At 37.5% G+C, this 20548-nt stretch overlaps 1 protein-coding gene across 4 annotated transcripts in view; it reads left to right on the top strand.

Moving 5' to 3' along the window:
- Positions 1 to 20548, top strand: part of ASAP1 (ArfGAP with SH3 domain, ankyrin repeat and PH domain 1) — a 155709-nt gene that overhangs the window by 72084 nt on the left and 63077 nt on the right. For all 4 annotated transcript variants that reach the window (XM_069854659.1, XM_069854660.1, XM_069854662.1 and 1 more), the window contains 2 exons: positions 9106 to 9178; positions 18431 to 18576. In XM_069854659.1, the coding sequence (XP_069710760.1) occupies positions 9106 to 9178; positions 18431 to 18576 (219 nt within the window). The remainder of the gene's footprint in view (positions 1 to 9105; positions 9179 to 18430; positions 18577 to 20548) is intronic.

Genomic DNA, 20548 nt, shown 5'->3' with positions numbered 1-20548 from the left:
ATTTTTTCCTTTATAAAAACCTTACTTCAGCTATTTTTTGTTCCAGAAAATAATTAATCTTGTTCTGTTTTGGGCTGTATTGAATTGTGTTTAGTTATGTCTTTTGCATATAAGCCTTTTAGGTTAGTTTTTGTTAAACCAAAGTGGCACTTTACAATGTATTGGATTTTTCAAATTATGAGTATCTTTAAATAAAAAATTTAAAAATACTTTTTTTGTGAAACTGTATATTTATGTGCTTCAAAAAATATTTCATAGGGTAGTATTTGCTATCCAATATTTGCAATCAAAATAATGTATTTCCACTACACTTTGCAAACAGTGTAAGGAGGAATTTGCGAGTGTACAGATACAGAATAGGTTTCTATTCCTTAGATTAAGATAATTCCCTTTGTGCTTTTAAAGCAGAATTAGCCAGTTGCTAATGTAGACAGCAAGGGTCAGCTTGGGGGAAGAAGCACTGACAATATGCAATGATTTGCTAAAATGTAGAGTTCAACAGCAACAATTATTTTTTAACACAGAAGCATGTATAATGTAGGAAGACTCTTTTTGTGTCCTGTGCGATCACTTGTTGGTGCAACCCAGCTTTAACACTGGCAGAAGTTGCGTTCACAACTTGGGAATCTTAGGCAGTGGTATTGTCAGGACCTGTGGAGCTGGTGATGGGTTTGCTGGTTTGTGAGCTTTAATCGTACTTTACCCCAGTAATCTTGCTCATGTGTCTGTGTGTTGCCAGAGTAAAAAATTAAGTAAAATTGTGCTCTTAGTGACAGGAAAATCAGTGAGCTTTCTTCAGTGGCCAATTCATAGCAGTAAAGTTGGCCGGTGTGGTGAAGGGAGTTTTGATGCAGTGAGTGATAGCTGTTGAGCCAGCTGTCACTAGTTCAGGGTATGTTGTTGCCAGTTTAAAAGTAAAAATACTGGCACTAAGCAGTTGCGGATGCCCATTGTGCCCCAGGAAGCTGTGGATGGCCCCATCCCTGGAAGTGTTCAAGCCTAGGTTGGATGAGGCTTCAAGCAACTAGATCTTAGTGGAAGGTGTCCCTGCCCATGGCAGCAGGATTGGAACTACATGATTTTTAAAGGTCCCTTTAGACCCAAACAGTTCTATAATTCTGTGATATTTATCACCCAGGTTAGTTTTTACCCAGCAGAAGCTGTTTTTAGAGCCTGTGCTTGTGGGGAAAATTTTCATTCTGTCACTGTATGTTTTCAAGTGTTGTCACTTGTCGTGGGCTTTTCAGCATCTCCTACATAACAGAAGTTAGAATGTGAATCTGATCTGTATCATCATGGTATCTGGAAACAAATCTCATAGCTTTATTTTTGTTATCTCTGAATGTACCATGTGCATAATATCAAGTAAACTCAGAAATATTAATATAACTCAACTGAGAACTTACAGGGAGGAACTGCCCAAAATACTGTTAAATATTCCCAAAAGTGTCAGAATGTGCACAAGATCAAATATCCACTGCATTCATAGGAAAAACGTGATGCTAACTTCATTTTATTTAGAAATAATCAAACTTAAATAGCAATTAGTATTTGCATTCGCGCTGTTACAGGAGTGACTTCTTCTGAGTAGGAGTGTGGTTGCAAAGAGGGATCCAAAGATCAACTGTCAAAACAAATTGCAATTTAGCAACACTTTACTTTCGAGAGAGAGATTTTTATAAGCAATATCTACTGTGCTGCCATCTAAGTAATACTTGAAGAATAATTTAATAACTATTATTTTTTTCAACTCTTTAGGGATGAGCTTGTTCATCTTGAGCTTGTTCATCTTGAATGACTTATACAGCACTGAAAGGCGGATTTTTCTCATGTACACTGGTTTGGAGAGAGGCTATTGAGTTGCATTAGGCCATATATCTAACAGCAGAAGATGTGAGGGAAGTTCAACAGATGGGATCTCTCTTCAGATTTGGAATTACCTCAAAAAATATTTTCTGGAAAAGCATATTTCCTTAATTTGATTACTGATGCTCTTTTTATTAGTTTATATTTAAAAGAATTTACATTTCCAATTTTCAGGTAAATCATGATTTAAAAAAAATATTTTCTTTTACTTGTTCGTATTTTGGGAGTAGCTGGTAAATGATGGTGTACTAAATGATGTTGGCAGCAGTTATTACAGTGATAAGTGCTTGTTCATGTGTTGTTTTGGTTTGCTTTCTCTCATTTGGACACTTTGAAATTTTAAGTAATTCAGGACAAGTTCAAATTGTGTCTATGTGTATCAGTATTCTAAATGAAGAGAGTGGGTGTCTCTAGCAAATTCTGAACTACTCCCCTACTTTTGTCATGCAGACGTGTACTGAGACCAGCAACTGGAAACAGACTTCAAACTTGTGGCTAGCAGGGCCAGGACAAAGGATCGGAGAGGGAAGGATGGGAAGGGTGGTTTGAATCTCTCTCTGTGTGCAGAATTACGTGAGTTTGGTAGTCTGTTTATGTCTGAGTGAATCTACAGGGGACCAACACTTGACTTTTATCTTCTCTTTAAATTATATTTCACTTGGGAAATTAGAGTTTTGTCTTGTTGGAATTGCAGTGGTAATAACTTATTAACCTGTCTAGTCTATGTTTATTGTCCATCAGATAAAGTATGGATTTTATTGCGAAGAAAACTGATACTGGTGCTTAAAAACGTAACTTTGTAAGGTGCCGTTGCTCTGCTTTGTTATGTGGATATTGCAGCTGGGACTTGAGCAGGCAGCGAGTGTATTTTCTAGCACAGGCAATAGTAAATGTCAGTCCTTTCTGTACTAGGGTTAGGTTGAATGTTAATTGGCAAGTGGAAGACTTACTTCTTTTAGTCCCTTGAAGTCAGTGTACCATCTGTGCATTTTCCATGAAATAATCTTGTGTCTGGCAGTATGTGTATGTGGGTGGCTACCATGCGTTCGTTATGCCTGCTTATCTGTGTAACCTCAAGTATTTTATACCTCACTTGGATTGCTTAATTATATTAAAATAATTTCTTAAATTTGGAGGTGCTTTTACTGTGAGTACATAGATTGTGCATGCTCTGATAGCCTTCGGGCTTCTGTCGTGGGTTTCTCTTGGGCAAAATATTGTAGTTGTTTAAGATACTTCTGGTTTTGGTATATTATTTTTTGTGATGGATTTTGGTAGTAGTAGGATATGGCATTTTTTAGGGCAAACATCCTAAAAATGGAGTGAAATTCTAAACCTCCTCTGATATGAAGATGAGCAGTTTGTTCTACCTGGAAGATGTGTCTCCTCTGGATAATAATCTACTTGAAGGGATTAATAATGTATGCTTACATATTAATGTGATTGTCATCGTCTTGAGCAACTCCTGTCGTCTTATTATTGTAAAACTGAAACAGTAATCAGGGTTTGGTTTTTTTCCCCTCTTCAAATTGTAAACATTTGTAAGGTGTACCAAGGTGTTTGTTTCTGTAGATCTGGCAAGCTGAAGAGGCTGTAGTATCCTCTGTGCAGATCTGCACCTTTAGGATGGTGCTGATTTCTATATGAGCTAAATCGAGTATGTATATGAAGCACTTGGGCGATCAGTTTCTATTGCAGTAGCTTTACATCAATCAAGAAAAGAAGATTTTTGTGTTGCTCAAACCATGTTTGTCGTGTTTATAAGGAGTAAGTACTTAAAGTATTCTTAAGTGTGATCTCCAGTATATAGACTTCTACATACAAATGCATGCATTCAAACATAGATGTATTAGTATCCGCACAAACGCATGCACACATGTATATGTATCTAAACAGAATAAAAAGACACAAGGTTCTAAAGAGGCAGTGGTCTATTTAAATGTGAGTTTGATAGCTTTTAGTGCGTCAAAGGTAGATAGCAATCCAGAATCCAGCACTTTATATACTGCATAACAGTGTAATTTCTGGTTTAAAATGAAGTAGCTATTTAAAATGGAGCATCGCCCAAAATTAGAAGTACTTTCTATTGGGAAGAGATCAGGTTCTAGAGGGTTGAGGAGAGGCAAAAGCGGTGTCGGTCTGTGTGAAGAGCAGCGCATGACTCTGCCTTGTCTAGCAGAGAGGACTGCGGTGTGGTTTATGGGATAGCAACATACAACTTTTCTGACTGTCACGGTTTAGCCCCTCTTGGCTTGATTGGCAGCTCAACATGAGCATTTGTGATCCCAGTCTTCACCCATCCTCCCAAAGAAAGGGAAATGGGAAATGAGAGAGGGACTTGTGGGCTGGGAACTAAAACAGCTTTCATGAAAGAATAGTAGTAAGGAAAATACTATTGATAAGAAAATAAAAAATACATAAACACACAAAATCAAACTCCTTGATGAGTGCACATGAGCAGTGGTACTGCAGAGCAGGCACAGGGAAAAGGTCCCAGACTGGACTTCGTGGCAGGTAGGAGCTGGACTCAGGCACTGGATTTAGATGCACATGGATCTGAGATCAGGGGCAAAAGGACAGATAAGGTCCTTATTAGACACCAGCCAAGAGAGAAGACGACTTGACCTTTGTGATACCTCTGTTTAATACAGAGTATGACGTATATGGAACGGAATATTCTTTTAGTCAGTTTTGGATGTCCCGTCTGGTCTGCCCCTTCCTGCAGGTGTGACCCCTTTTTGACCCTTTGACTTAACAGTGTTACACCAGCTCAGGATGTCCTTGACTTCCATAGAAACAAATAGAAGCAATGGCCTTTCTGCATACCAATGCCCCATCACTTTGGTGATAATCATAAGTTTTATCACTTCTGAAGACAGAAGCTGTTTGAAAACATGTTGTTCACTTTCAGAAAATGAAGTTACTTGGAGAAGGCTTAACTGAAAAGTTAGAAAATTGATTCTGCTTTAGCTCAAACCAGAATATTGACCCAATATTGACTTGTGGGCCGCGTCATGCTGGTAAAAGCATACACGCAGCTACTTAGTGATCTACACCAGTGAAATTATCTATTAGAAGGACTCGCCCTCCCTCCACACCAAAATGAATTTGATTTTTCTTTCCTCACATGGACGAGTTTCTAAATTTATATTGACATGAATAGCTGCCAATCAGTGTACATCTTAAAGGAGGAAGGTGCTGTTAGAAGTCTTCCCTCGCTACAAGAAGGATGTTGAGGCTCTGGAGCATGTCCAGAGAAGAGCTACAAAGCTGGTGAAGGGGCTGGAGAACAAGCCTTACGAGGAGCGGCTGAGAGAGCTGGGGTTGTTAAGCCTAGAGAAGAGAAGGCTGAGGGGAGACCTTATTGCTTTCTACAACTACCTGAAAGGAGGTTGTAGAGAGGAGGGAGCTGGCCTCTTCTCCCAAGTGACAGGGGACAGGACAAGAGAGAATGGTCTCAAGCTCTGCCAGGGGAGGTTCAGGCTTGACATCAGGAAAAACTTTTTCAAAGAAAGAGTCACTGGGCACTGGAACAGACTGTCCAGGAAGGTGGTTGAGTCACCATCCCTGGAGATATTTAAAAGCTGGGTAGATGAGGTGCTGAGGGGCATGGTTTAGTGGTTGTTGCACTCGATGATCTTGAGGGTCTTTTCCAACCTAGTGATTCTGTGATTCTGATTCTGTCTTGCCTTGGAATATGAAATGATATCTTCAAGTACAAATTTTTATCAATATGCAGTGCATTTGATGCAAGTAAGCTAAATCCACAGTGCTCAAAGGAGCCCGTGCTTTCCATGGAGCTGAGGTCACCACAGCAGCTCCTGAACCGAGTTTCCATTTAGCTGACGTTGGTATTGTGGTGTGAGGAAGGAGAGACGCTGCTTTCTTCAGCAGTACTGATTTGAACAAGGTTGGTAGTTTGAAATCGCAGGCTGTTCGAAGTAGCTGAATTTTAGTAGAAAGGAGAGATTAAATCTGGGCTGACTGTCTGGGAGGGTCCAGACTGGTTAATTAGAGTTGATCCTGCATAATCAAGTTTTCTTCGTGAGCGTAAGCTTTAACGTAAGGGAATGCAGGAATAGGAGACCCTGTCAGGGTGTACATTGGGTTTATGTTAGAGATCATGCATAGCAAATCTGCCAAGTCAGAGGAGACAAGGAGCTTCTCTTGCTGAATTTTATATAAGCAGATTAAATATGATGGGAGGTTTTTTCTTAGTTTCTTTACTAATATTTCTCAGGGTTTTTTTTGCAAACGCTAATTTTGTATTATTTGGAGTAAAGATGGAACTTGTCTCCCAGATGACTTGTCTTCGCTGTTTATTCAGTGAAGGCAGAAGCAAATCTGTGTTGCAGGTACTTTTAGTAAATTATCTTTTCAGAATGCATAAGAGGGTAAGAAAATGTTCTCCCAAGGATGTTAAAAAGGCCTCCTGGGAGGTGGTATCACAGACATGAAGAAAGAAGCATTTTCTGGGAATGAGTGGTGATGATGAATAGTTCAGGATGTAGGAAGAAGCACATCTGAATACCTAGAGATTGTCACAGAGATTGTTCTGTCCTCTAAGCCATTGTAGTTTTCAATAATATAAATGCCTGTCACTTTTATTGTATCATCAGTTTTTGTGTCCTCTATGATGAGAACTAAAAAATATTTAATATTCTAAATACTGGAAAATAAAATTAAAAGGTACTGCAAAAGCATGCTTTCACCTGACTGGGAAAAGCAAGGCTGTTCCTTTCTAGCCTTAACATGTTTAAAACATTACTTTGCAATAAGAACTGAGTTGTCTAGCGCAGCATCCTTCCTTTACAACAGAGTGCAGCTAAATAGTATTCCTAAATATATTAAAGAGGAATGCAATATACTTAAAAAGAAGCTACCTACTGTTATATAAAGCAAACAAACCAAAACCAGACAACCAGAAAAAACCCACACCCCAAACCCTACCAAGTTCCCTAAGTTTTTTATACCTAGAATCCTACATAGGATTGGGTTAGGTTCCCACTGCAGTAGGCATTTTACGCTCTGTCCTGGTGTATGGTTATAAGTATGTGCGGATTTGTTTTATTCTGAGAGTTTTGACTTGGAAGAACTAGTTCATTTAAAGTTAGCATTTGCGAAGATAGAGATACAAAATTGACCTGTGATGTCATTCTGACTTAGATCACTGGCTCCTTCAGGCAGTGGATGTCATCCCTGTGTATTGCATTGCTCAGTGATTGCTCTCTTTAAATAATGGATGTTCCTTTCCCTCCTGCTCCCATATTAGTAAATAAATTTAATTCTATATCAAATCCAGTTTGGAAGATTTCTCTAGTCTGTTTGTCCTAGTCTTCTGGATTGATATCTTTAGAAACAAGTACCGTCTTTCATGGAGGTTCTTTTTTATTTGTTTTATTTGTTTCTATTTGTTTTCTCCTCCTGAGTTTGCTTCAATATTAGAACTTAATTCCAAGTTTTGACCCTGAATCTCATCAATGCTAACCATTGTATTTTTTTTTCCATATACTGGTTTCAAATTCTAATACTTTTCTGTGTTCAAACTCTTTATAAAAAGACAAGTGAATCATTATTTTTTCGGTCATTGAAGATGGAGAGAACTTGGGTAGAAATGTATGGTAACAACTGTCTTGCATAGAATGAAGCAGAAGGGAAAGCTTTTGACAGCATTTGCAAGGGAATCCAAGGAGAATCACCTGCTGTGCACTGTCTGGAAGAGGAACACAGAGTTCTTAATATTTTATTAAATTTTAAAACTTTAACTCTCTTCTGTCAAGATGAAAGTCAAGTAAAATCCATTTCTTTTACTGAGGAGCAGAAGAAGTAAGATATTTGCACTTATGAATGTTTGAATCCCTTGTTCTGCTGCAAATGAAAAACTAGAGATAAATAGTATTAGAAAGCACTTATAATTTATATGGTTCCAGACTTTCTGGTTTTAGCAGCCCCGGAAGTGGTGGTGTGATCTGAGGATATGGCTGTTTTCAGTTAAAGAAAAACACTACATTTTGGTTTGTTACAGACTTTTGTGTATTGTTCACCTATAATATTCTGTTTGGTTAAATTTGGGCTGCCTCAAAATAGAACTATTATATATTAATTGATTTCTCTCCATATGGATTCCTTCTGAAAGCATTAATACACAGATATACTCAGCATTTTGAACTTAAATGAAGATACCACACTTGGGTATGACCGTCTCCAGTGCTTAGCACTCTAGTTGACCTAGAGCTCTTGCTGTGGTTTTGATTTTTTGGTTGTGTTTTTTTTTTTTTTTTTTTTGGAACTCCTGAGTGCCCAGTGCAATATACATTAATCATCTCAGCCTTGACAGTGAAAGCTCTTTTTAGTCCTTAAGTTTTCACTTATGACGTTGCTGGTGATGACCCTCTTTGAGGTACACCTTGCTGTCAAAGTAGCTGCTGTTCTCCCTTGGTCTGCCGGTCTTCAAATATCTGACCCATAGGAGCCCCAAGCTTTAAGCTGTTTGGATAATATGTCTGCCGAAGGGTTGATGCAACATGAACTTTGCAATCTACAACAGCGAACAGGCTCAGTTGAGTTGCTATCCTGACAGGACTTCTGAGTACAAGTTCTCCAGTCTTCACTGATTTGAACGTGCATAAAATATGGCAAACACTACTGGCTTTATTAAAACTTGAGGCTATTGATCTGACTTTACTTATGTGACAGTAAATTTCCTATGATCCAAATAGGGGAAAAAAATACGGGAAATTATTTAAACATTGCTCTGCATTCTCTATGGGTATAAGGGAACCACGTACAACATATTGAATATGAAGAATATCCAAAAGTCATACTTAAGTAAAATTAGCTCGTTCACTGCACGCTGTACTAGTATATAGCTTTTAAGGTTCTTAATTCCACAAGTCTAGTCTAACATTTCATAAAATCATAGAATCATTGGGCTTTTTTTCAAAATGTATTATAATTTCAATAAATGCTTTGTCCCCTTCAAAACCAGAATAGTATTTTTTCTATTAGTACTGTCACTGCTACTCTGCTCTGCCTTCTGAGCATTTTCAGTTCAGTTCTTTAATTCATCTTGAAGGGCTGAATGACCTCAGACCTTCCTGCAGGCTGAATATGGTTGTATCTGCAGTTTTTCAAGCCTGTGAGACTACTTATTTTGTGGGGTTTTGTTTAAATGTTCTAGTGTATTCTCTTTAAGAGTGATGTAAATATTTAAGGTTTGTTTATTTGTTGTTACTGTAGGCATTGGATCAAGACAGAACTGCACTACAGAAGGTGAAAAAATCTGTGAAAGCAATATATAATTCGGGGCAAGGTAAGACATTGTTTTCGGTTGTCCATGAGAACCTGAGCATTTGATTTCAAGTTTGAGAACTGTTTTGTAATTTATCCTGTTGAAGTATATGCTGTAAGAGATGCTTTTCTGTTTAGAAGTGCTTGGATTTAAAAATTTTCTTTCCTTAATTCTGATTATACATCAGATGAGTTTGTTCTCCATTTCTTTCACCCTCATATTCCTTCTTAAAGGCCCTAGGAGCATTTCCATGGATAAATTTTCTTGCTGTTGTAACATTTCAAGGAGTTACCTTCAACTGAAACAGCAGCAGGACAGTGTCCTAGACTGAATTATGGAGTGCACTTCTAAGTAAAGGAAGGACAAGAACTTGTTCAATATTGTAAAAACTCTCCCCTCTTAACATGTACAATAAAAATAAATAATAATTTCTTACCTAAAATAATGAAGGTTTATTTTTCTTGTTTGAAGACACTGTTGATATTTTATTCAAGCTATAGTAATAACTTTCGTAGGATAGACACAGATCAATATACAAATGAGGTTTTAAAAAGATTTTAAAATATACCTGGCTTCTACCTCTGTTTCTCTTAAGGTCTAAAAACTGTGCCCAAGGTAGATAAGGTAGCAGAGCTGCACTCCTTCCAGTAACCATCTGGCTGTAAATACTGGGTTTTAGAAAATTCCAGTTCCTTTCCCCTACCAATAATAATCAGTTTAGCACATTTTCCTTATGCAGAGCCTCTTCTGAGTGGTCTTAGTTTGTGTTGTTCTGTGTGTGCCATCCCATTAACTTGCGGTTTTGGAAGTGTGGGGATTTTTTTGATGTATTGTAGACTCTTAACATTTTTCTTCTGTCAGTCACCAGTATTGTCGCTCTGCTAGCACCATGTTTTAATTAGCTTTTCTACAACTTCAGCTGACAATGAATGTTTTCCCAATAAAGTGAAGCCTGATACAAAATGAGAATAGTATCTGGTACATGTGTATTTAGTTTAATGCTTTTAAAAGTATTCATATGCTCCAAGCAGCTTTTCCACTTCAAAGTACCTGCTTTTCAAAATTGATGAAAATTGTAGAACTCATGGTAAATGTTCTGCCTGTTTTGGAATATATAAATTATACTAGTGACTTTAGCGATCATTTGGTTTGAGTCTTGTAATAAAAGTAATGTTGTTTTCAAAGTCTGTAAGCAGGTAATACAATATCACAAACTACTCACATCGAGTAAAAGCAAAGATGGTCAGTTAATGGTTTTAATTGTCTGCCTCTGCACTCACAAAGGACCAGAGATAGTTAGGTAGCTGTTTTTCTTTTTCCTTTTTTTTTTTTTAACAAGTCTTGTTTCAAAGGTACAAGTCAGTGTGAATTCTTTTGGATAAAGAAAGCGCTATACGTAATACTCTAGCTCCCTCTTCAGTGACTGAATTAAAAGTCAAACTTGTTTTGCCTGCTTGTACAAAGAGAATTGCTAAGCCAGCTATTTTTTTATCATACTTCAGTGATGAAAGTGAATTTTGTGGATGGCGAACTTCACGTAAAACACATTAAAACCAGCTATAACATGCATTGCTGTTCATTAGCTCAAGCAAAGAGTTAGGTGACTATTTTCATATTTCATAAGAAAACCCCTAACTACATTTGGAGAACACAGAGTTGGAACTTTTATTTACAAACTTAAATATTTGCTAGAAGGAGAGACTATACTTAAACTGCTAGAGTAGGAAATGTGTTTTAAAATTCCCTTCATCGTAATCTCTTCAGAGAACTCTGGCTGGACTGGTGAGACATGGTTATTCAGGAACAAAAAGTTTTTCTCTGTTTAGTTATCCAATTCATACTCTACCAAAAGTCATAGCTAGGATTTTTTTTTTGTTGTTGTTGTATGGGCTTTTTGAGGGGATTGTTTTTTGCCTGAAGTAACATTTGAACAGTGGCATTCACACCATGTAATGTCTCATACACACAATTCTTCAGGAAGCGCTCACCCTCTGGTCTGTTGGGTTTATTCCACTTCATTGCTGAATTCTGAACCACAAGAGATTGTCTTCTGTTGTTAAGAGAGCTTAAATGTCACCCAAATACTTTTTGCTTTTTGAGCACATCCCTCACCCATTCGTCATATTTATTATAAACCAAATTCATCTTTGTGATCTAAGTGATGTTGAGTGCAAGGCTACTGAAGAATGAGAGAAAAAGAGTGATTTACTTATTGACTCACCGACTACATCCACCTCTTTAAAATAACACTGTTGTGATACCATCATCTGCTGTATCTCACTATACAGTCGTATTTGGATTTGAATTTGCTGTTGTGGAAATGAAAACATACCAGCACAGTAAGACATTCAAATTGATATCTCTTTCTCATAACCTCCTCCTTATCTGGCTTGCTTTATATTTCATAGAATCATAGAATCACCAGGTTGGAAGAGACCTACCGGATCATCGAGTCCAACCATTCCTATCAAACACTAAACCATGCCCCTTAGCGCCTTATCCACCCGTGCCTTAAACACCTCCAGGGAAGGTGACTCAACCACCTCCCTGGGCAGGTGTGATAGATTGCCTCTGTGACTAGGAACTCATCTTACACAAATGGTGCTTGAACTTAATGGGAAATCTGTTCTGACAAGCTTTCCTGTAACGTTTGGATTGAATTGTAACAGCAATAGATTGCACAATTAGGTTTACTGTAGATTTTTCAATAGCTCTTTTTCATTAGTTCCCTGGTATAACTCCCAAATACACTCAAAAGAATTTACACAATAGATAGATAAAAGCATAAAACCCACGCAAGACCAAAGGTCCTGAGTTGGACTAGCAGGGCATGTTGTCTCCCACGATGATCAACAGCAGATGGTTGAGGAAGTCGAATAACGGTGCAGAGATGGAGTGGTGGTTTTTATTTATTTTTTAACGCTTTTTCAGTTCAGAATGGTATGAAGGCCAGATATTACCTGAGTCAGGACTGATACTGTAATGCTTGGTACTTCTTAATGGACTTTTAAAATTAATTTTGTCTAAGGAATTTAAGCTTACGTAGCTATTTATTGTTCACAGTCACATATCAATCTGGTTATATGTACCCTGGCTCCCTTGCAACTTTGTCCCATGTGTGCTTGTCAGGCCTCAACTCCCCCAAGGAAGTGACTGGCCCTGTCTGTTTCTCAAATCATGGCCCTCAAGCTCACCAGAATTATTGGTTTGATGTGAAATTGAGGGACTTCTGCGTGTTTTGGAGCACCAGAGTCTGTAGGATACTTTGAAGTCCTAAAGCTTGCTAAGTAGTGTTTGAGGACATTTTGGTGGATGAATCCCAACTCAATTCAGTGTCATCCGTTATATCTATTGAAATAGGTTTCTGGATTGAGTTGTTTCCATGGTTCTCCACAACATCCCTCCTCTGAACTCCAGACCTAGAAGTTTCTTGGACTGGTTCTTAGTTGTTGGGGTTTTTTTACAGAAACATTAACATACACTCTAATCATCCTTACTTGCTTTCTACAAAATGGCAGCACCAACGTTCTTTTTTAAAAAGGAAATGAGTGAATTCTGGGCAACAAGGTTGGGAGCTGCGCACAAAGTTAAGGATTTAAGTACACTTTGGATGTTTTTATGTTGCTTTATTGCATGCTCTGGTTTTTTTCTTAATTATTGATGTTCATTTTTTTTTGCCTGGTACTGAATGTCGAGGTTGTACAACTCCAAAACTTGTCTTGATAATGTTTAGTTACACAGTAAATTCTTAAAGCGAAGGAGTGTTTTCCCTTGTGTGTTAATGCTGCCTAATGCACACTTTCATACACTGGCCATTCAGTGTGGGATTCCACATCTTCCTGATGCTAGCCTGTTGCTGTAGATTCTTTGCACAATTAATGTATGTATGCACACATAGATTTCCAGGGTGAGAAGCATCTGACTTCCTGCGCTGTTAGATTAGGTTGAGCTGAGCTGTGACTTTTCCTATGCTGAATGTAAGGGGAAGGGTAGAAGCAAAGGTCCAGTCTTGATTGTAGAAGTCTGTGTTTGGACGGATAAACCACACTTTTGGAGACAGCTTTTCTTTTGGTTGGCCTGAATAATTTGTAATATTATATGGAAAAGAAGAACAGAGTTTATCACTATGACTCTTATTTCCTAACACATTTATATGTAGTTAAACGATATGGGCCTTATCACTGTTCTGTGCAGGACCTCACTGGTGACCTCACTCTGTTGAGAAAATTAACTCCTTATTCTTTCATTGTCCTCACTGCATCTTTTTGACCCGTTTTCACTCTGTGTGAAGCTCATCCTTTTGTTTAGTTCCTTTCAGTATTTTAGTGAGGGAAAGACCATTTCAGAATTCCATATGGATCGTTTAATGTGGATTTCCTCTCTCCACATGCTTGACGATCCCCTTAAGGGTGTAGTTTTGTGAAGTGAAAATTTCTTTTTATAAAAAACCTGTTTCTTGTTCAGTGTTTTGTATTGATTCACATGTCCACCAATTCTGTTCTGCACTGTAATTTGTACAAGATTGCCTGAGGATTACATCAGCATTATTGCCCTGCTTGTGCATACTGGAAATCTCAGTTCTCTCTGGAGCTCTTATTAAAAATAGCTATATTTGCCTCTCCTCCTTTATGTTGTATCGAGGCTGTTGTAAATAAGAGGGTTTACTTTACAACTATGTACTTTGCTTATTTTATTCTTTTGTACATGGGTTTAAGTGGTCTGACATTGCCCATTTTGTCAGATTCTATGAATTCTGCTATTAGCACTTAGATTTGGTATAAATCTTATGAAACAGCGTCGAAAGAAAAGTGTTTCATGAGAAATTCTTCAAGCATGTCAGCGATGAGCACAGATGCAAAAAGAAGTCATTTACCCTTCTGGGCTGGCTTCTCTCTCAGTGCACTTACACCATGCTAATTATAGAATTATAGAACGGTTTGAGTTGGAAGAGACCTTAAAGATCATCCAAACCCCTGCCATGGGCAGGGGCACATCCCACTAGATCAGGCTGCCCAAGGCCCCATCCAGCCTGGCCTCGAATACTTCCAGGGATTGAGGCATCTACAGCTTCCCTGGGCAACATGTGCTGGTGTCTCACCATTCTCATAGTGAAGGAATTCTTCCTTACGTCTAGTCTAAATCTGCCCCTCTCCAATTTACAGCCACTCCCCCCAGTCCTAGCACTACATGCCTTTATAAGTCACTCCCCAGCTTTCTTGTAGAACCCCTTCAGATACTGGAAGCTCGCTGTAAGGTCTCCTCAGAGCTTTCTCTTCTCCAGGCTGAACAGCCCTAGAGAACCTTGCAGACTCGCTGAGATGCTCCTTGCTTTGGAAGTCTTTGAAAGGAAATTTTATTACTTTTCCCTTCAGCAATCTCAGTCCAGAAGGCATTTTTATTACCAAGTCCAGATAAGAATATGGCAATCAATTTTTTTTCTATTATTTTTTCATTAGATTTCAGCTCTGTGAAGGATGAAAGAAGAAAGAATGCTTCCTTATTTCAAATACCTTCTTTTGCCATCCTTTTTAACCTTGCCAGCTTTCTGGCTTTTTCTAAAGCCTTTCTGAGTCGTTTTTCATGTGTTTGGCTTTCCATTCATAAACACAACTTGGCTCTGACCTTGGCTATTTTTCCTCTGGCTGCCCATGGAACACAGCTGTTTTATAAGCGCAACATAAAAATTGTTTCAAGTTGATCTGATTTCTGAATTGTGTTACTCTTTTTTGGATTTAAGCAGATATGCAGAAATAATTCTCAGTAATTTAGATATTCTTCACGTTTCTTTGGGCGTAATTAAAGTGTAATCAGTGACAGAAGAGAGTTGTGTTTACACGTTTTTCTTCTGTAAACTTTGTAACTTCTTGGTTGAGATTTTTGTTGTTCAGTGTTCGCAGGGTAATAGATCTGAACAAAACTGTTTTAGGCAAAGGAATTATAAGGCTTTAATTCTAGTCATGTGTCTTCTAGCTGCAGTGTATAAAGGCTGCTCTTTAACCTTTCTTCAGTCTTCATTCTTCAGATTCCTTAATATGCACAACTAAGCATAAATTTCACTGGGTTCAGAAGCATATGCTAAAATTCTGGTCACTTCTGAATGGGAAATAAATGTAGCGTTTAATGAGCGTTGTGGGTTTCGGTGAAAGAGTACAAACTCTTTGTATGCCTTGGGAACCTGATCTCCTTCCATCTTTGTCCTGGGAAAAGTTTCCCACAAGGTACCTTCTTTAGGCATAGACAACTTCAGATCAGTGTCTGGGTTAGCAGAGCAAGGTGAGATTCAGCCCTGGGGGTCCTTAATCCTGAGCCTCCACGGTGCTCAGTGCGAGCATGCTCCTTCCTTCTGCTGAGTGCTGCTGTGTAGAAGGCTGCTGCAAGCTCTGCGGCTCTTCTTTCCTCAGTTGCTTTGGTCTTTGTCTTCAGATTCAACTGTATTATTTCCTCCTCTTAACACATAACCCTTACTGCACTCGTTAGAGTATAGAAGTGAGGGTTGCTGCAACATTGCAACGTTTTCTGAAAAACAAAGGTAAATTGTCTGTTGAGTGTTTCTCAGAATAGAGTATTTCAGTTGGAAGGGACCTACAGTGATCATAGAGTCCAATTGCCTGCAGCTGAAGATGTGACTTGGGGAGAAAAGATATATCTTTCAGGTCAGAAAATGCAGCGGCTGTTCTATAGTGGGGCCCTCAACAAGGGCTTGGATGGATACTGGCTGCCTCGCTAGATCCCATGCTAGGGAGGGCATGGTTAGCGAAGCCCTTTTCCTCCCTGCTCATAGACCGTTTGAAAGGAGCTTCCTTTGTCAGTGGGTGCAGAGCCCATACTCAGTTGTCCATGATTCTGGCACCTCTCTGGGACCTGCTAAAGGAGGAAGTTGTCTGTCTGGGGAAGCTGTTCTATTTTCATCTGAGCTTTATTTATGAGATTGAGAAGACATGAGCCCGTTCTAGAAGGCAAATATTATCCTTTGCATCTCCTGTTGTTAGTGTTTGTCCCCCCTCTCTTGGGTTAAGTCTTTCCTACAGTACTTGTATTTAAGGAAGTAAACATCAAATCGTGTACATTATAGCTATCTTTATGCAAAAGAAATTCTGTTAGAAGAAATTTCTGTGTTCACATGATGCACCTACAGGGGTATTAAAGCATGTTCTTCACTCTAAGCTTGTCAGTTTTCATATGTTTGATTTTTAGCGTAGGCTATGTTGAAGATTTAATATTTCTTCTCTGTGTCTTTAAGGTCAATTAGGGCCCTACCTTACCACTTCAGAAGAAAATATTTCTTCTCCTTTTACGAGACTGAAGTTAATATTTATGTAAAATTGAGATTTTCTTGTCCTTACACAGTGCTTGCATTTTGTTTGTACATGTGTCATAATTATAGAATTACTCCTTTTACATTATAACCAAGGCTTTAATTTGGGTGTTATACTATTGGGCATTCTCAAGAATTTCCTATAGATTGTTCTAGGACAAGGATCTGCTTCCTGCTTCCTCTTTCTGACCAGGAATTTCTTTTGCCTTTCCACAGTAAAAGGGAAGTCTTCAGCTCTTTTTCAGTCTCTACAAAACTATTTTTAAAAATCCTCTATGAAACAACACAGCACTTAAATTCAAACTGCTGGGAAATACGGTGGGTTTAGAAGTGTTTTGCAGATTTCTTTCTGACCTTGTTCAATTATCCTTCCTTTTCTGCCAGCATGGTAAGGTACACTTGAGCTTTATTAGCTCAGGTCTGCATAAACCAACACTCCTTCTTAGGTAAAGTTTTCTGTATATATTTATGTAACAGAACACATATAAAACCAAAACACATATTTTGTTGTTATATAGTTGTTTTAATCTAAGCTGTTTAGTTAAAACTGTATGCTTTTGGAACAGTTTTTCTTTAAAAGCATACTGTTGAGTTACAAGCTATAGTAACATATGATTAAATATTTAGCCTTTTGAAAACCTCAGTGTTCAAGTCTGATTTTAGATTGTAACTTGTCTGATGTGTGAAGTTTGGACTTTGTTTTTGGTAAATAAGCATTGTGGGGTTATTCTAATAGGTTTTCACTTTTTGTTGTTTTTGTAGCTTTAGTGCACTGTTGTTTTGAGTACTTGTAATACCTTAGAAGTATTATTGTTTAACTCCTCATCAGCTCTTAGTTAATGTCAAAGTAAATTCACACATTGGGGGGCATTATCCGGGAGCCTTGTTCGAAGTTTGTCTTCCACCAATGTAATTCACTGACCCTCAGACAATGTGACAGCTTGAAGAATATAAAATTTACAGGTCTTTTGGGGAAAACATGGTACTTGTTGGCAACTATTCTCTCCTGGCTGCCCACCTTTCATTTTACAGAATTTGTTCTAATTGGAATAGCTCTGTGGGTTTGTGTCTATGGCTTACAAAAAAAAAACCATACTAAGAATAAGAAACTCATTAAGATGAAATCTTGATTTAATTAATACTAACAATATTCCTCTAAGAGAGATGGAGGTGATAAAGTGTGTCCCTAAGGACTGTAGTGGCAGATTTTCTATTTAGAGATGCTAAAATCAAAGTAACAAACAACATGTAATCAGATGGCAGTAAGGGAATAATAGAAGCAGGAAAAAACATTTCAGGTGCAATGGTCAGAATTCAGAATTTGCTGCATCCCTGCTTTAAGGACTTTGCCTGCTTTCACTGGCTTCAATTTCATGGTCCTGCTTCTGAGGGCTTTGTGTGTGTGATTTTCTATTAAATATATTGAAACAAGCCTTTGGCTGCATACCAATATAATTTCCATTTGGTGGGGTAACTCAGTTTTACAAAGAAGATGAAAAGGGAATCTCTTTTCTGTAGGACTTTTCTTCTCTTGAACTTAGTCATTCAGACTTGGTCTCCTTAATTTTATAGCCAATACTGTTGACTTTGTTTTGCAAAAGCACCCTACTTTACAATTAGGAAAAAAAAGTTAGTGTTACAGTAGCAATTATAAATTTCTATCTTGTTTACAAAATGAGGGTATGACTTGATTGATCTTTTGTTGATCTTATTAGTAATAACTGCAGAGTTTTTTATCTATGTATTACAAATATAAGTTGCTGATTTAAAAGAATGTTTATTGCTAAATAGTTCCTTTTAATAGAAAAATTATAAATTTCAGTAAATGCATTAACTTGTTTTTCTTTCTGAAAGTATTGTTTGTCAGTTGATTTGTCACTGTATTGCAATACTTCAGCTTGAAATAGTAATTTACTATCCACAAGAAAAACTTTCTGACTTTTAATTTGTCTTTCCAGATCATGTTCAGAATGAAGAAAACTATGCACAAGTACTAGATAAATTTGGAAGTAATTTTTTAAGTCGGGATAATCCAGATCTTGGCACAGCTTTTGTAAAATTTTCCACGCTTACTAAAGAATTATCAACGCTGCTGAAGAATCTGGTGAGTTTCAAAGTTTCTTAGTTTTTTAGTTTTTACCTCCAAAAATACTGAATTTCATGGTCATGGTGATGGGTGAGAATTTTATTGATGCTTTCAGTTTTTTTAAAGAACACCACAGTAATTTCTGCAGAGATTATATCTGAAGGGTGTTAGTACACACTGTTTGTGTATGACTGTTAATTCATAGAATCATAGAATTATTTTAGTTGTAAGGGATCTTAAAGATCATCTAGTTCCAACTCCCCTGCCATGGGCAGGGACACCTTCCTCTTGTCCTGTCCCCCGTCACTTGGGAGAAGAGGCCAGCACCCTCCTCTCTACAATCTCCTTTCAGGTAGTTGTAGAGAGCAATGAGGTCTCCCCTCAGCCTCCTCTTCTCCAGGCTAAACAACCCCAGCTCTCTCAGCCGCTCCTCGTAAGACCTGCTCTCCAGCCCCCTCACTAGCTTTGTTGCTCTTCTAGAGCAACTATCTATTCTTACAATAAAATCTTAAAAAAACCCCAAATAATCAGAAATATAACATTATATTTATATCTTTTAAGTTTCAGATGTTATATTTAGTGATAATATCAACAGCTGGTAGGAAAATTTGTGAAGTGACTTATTTGGTTTTAAATCATTAATGGATATGCTTTTTATCTTGATGTTGTGTTGATAATAATTTCAAACTGATGATTTCCAAGAGTCATCTATGCAATAGAAGTTGCTGGCTTTACTAGTAAGTGATCATAGCAATAAAGCAAAGACCAGTCCTGAAGAAATCACTAATTCCTTCATGCAGAAGAGTGTAAATTGTTTCGCATCCACCTTCTCAAAAAATATGCATATAATCACAATTCATAGGAAAATATTTAATCAATCATACTTAAAGTTCAAAAAGTTTAATAAAAATTGATCCAAATTTTTGAAGCATTTTTTATTGCCTACTGTATGTCTCTATTCTTTGTCTTCCTGTCTTTAAAGACCATTCATTATTGCATTAGACATTTATTAAATAAGGCAGCAACGACCTGCCCTATGTAAAACAAAATCCTATTAGCTCGCCACTCATCTTAAAAACTACTGCCATTTTATCAATTAATTTTATTAACATAAGCCTCAGCACCTACACTGAGGCTTTATCAGTGACATTATACAGTCCTCCTCTCAAATGATTTTTCATTGGACCTCAACTTCTAATTCCGTATTATAAAAATCTTTTTCTTTCAGTGTCATTTTATTAAATCAGAATGATGATTAATAACAACAGTGGGTCAACAAAGCAAAACTACCTATCTTGGAGAGAAGAAAGTGAAAAATAACCATTTTTAAAACACAGATATTTGCAAAATAATCTTATTGTCTATTTGAGACTGCTGAATTAAGTAAATTAGTGAATAACCTACTTCAAACCCTGTTAACAAGAATTTAGATCGACAATGCTTCATAGTCTACTGAAATTGTATAATGTTGTTTTGAATAAGTGCAGCTTCTTAAGTTAAAAGATCTTTTTCCTCTTAATCAGAGTCATCTTAAATGAATAAATCCCAATTTCTTTTTTGCCAGTTAAAAAAAGTTAAAAAGTTCTGTTGAAGACCTAGAAGGAATGATGAGGTCCAGAGAGCTCCCAACAAACTTGAGTTCTAGTCCCAAACTGTCCTCAAACTTCACTTTAACACACTTAAAATACTTAATTTTAAATTTTGAGCTAAATTAAGATTACAGGAGGCCAAAATAAAATAGAATAACCTAAGCCTTTACAAAGAAAAGCAGAGTTCTCACATATCCAGTGGTCTTTAAAGTGCCAACGCTGAAAGAAAGAAATGATAATCCAGGTAATAGTCCGGAGCAAAGCTCTTAAAGAAAACAAGCTTCATTCATATAAGCTAATTATCCTCACGTGAAGCAGTAGGTGATGAAGAAGAGGCAAGATGCAGAAGGCAGGAATAAGCATGAGAAGTCAGAAATGACACCCCCATTCTGAGTGTTGTT

This window comes from Phaenicophaeus curvirostris, chromosome 3, assembly GCF_032191515.1.
Source record: "Phaenicophaeus curvirostris isolate KB17595 chromosome 3, BPBGC_Pcur_1.0, whole genome shotgun sequence".
Taxonomy (NCBI): Eukaryota; Metazoa; Chordata; class Aves; order Cuculiformes; family Cuculidae; genus Phaenicophaeus; species Phaenicophaeus curvirostris.
The sequence above is the reverse complement of the archived record's forward strand: the minus strand, read 5'-3'. Positions and strand labels throughout refer to the sequence as shown.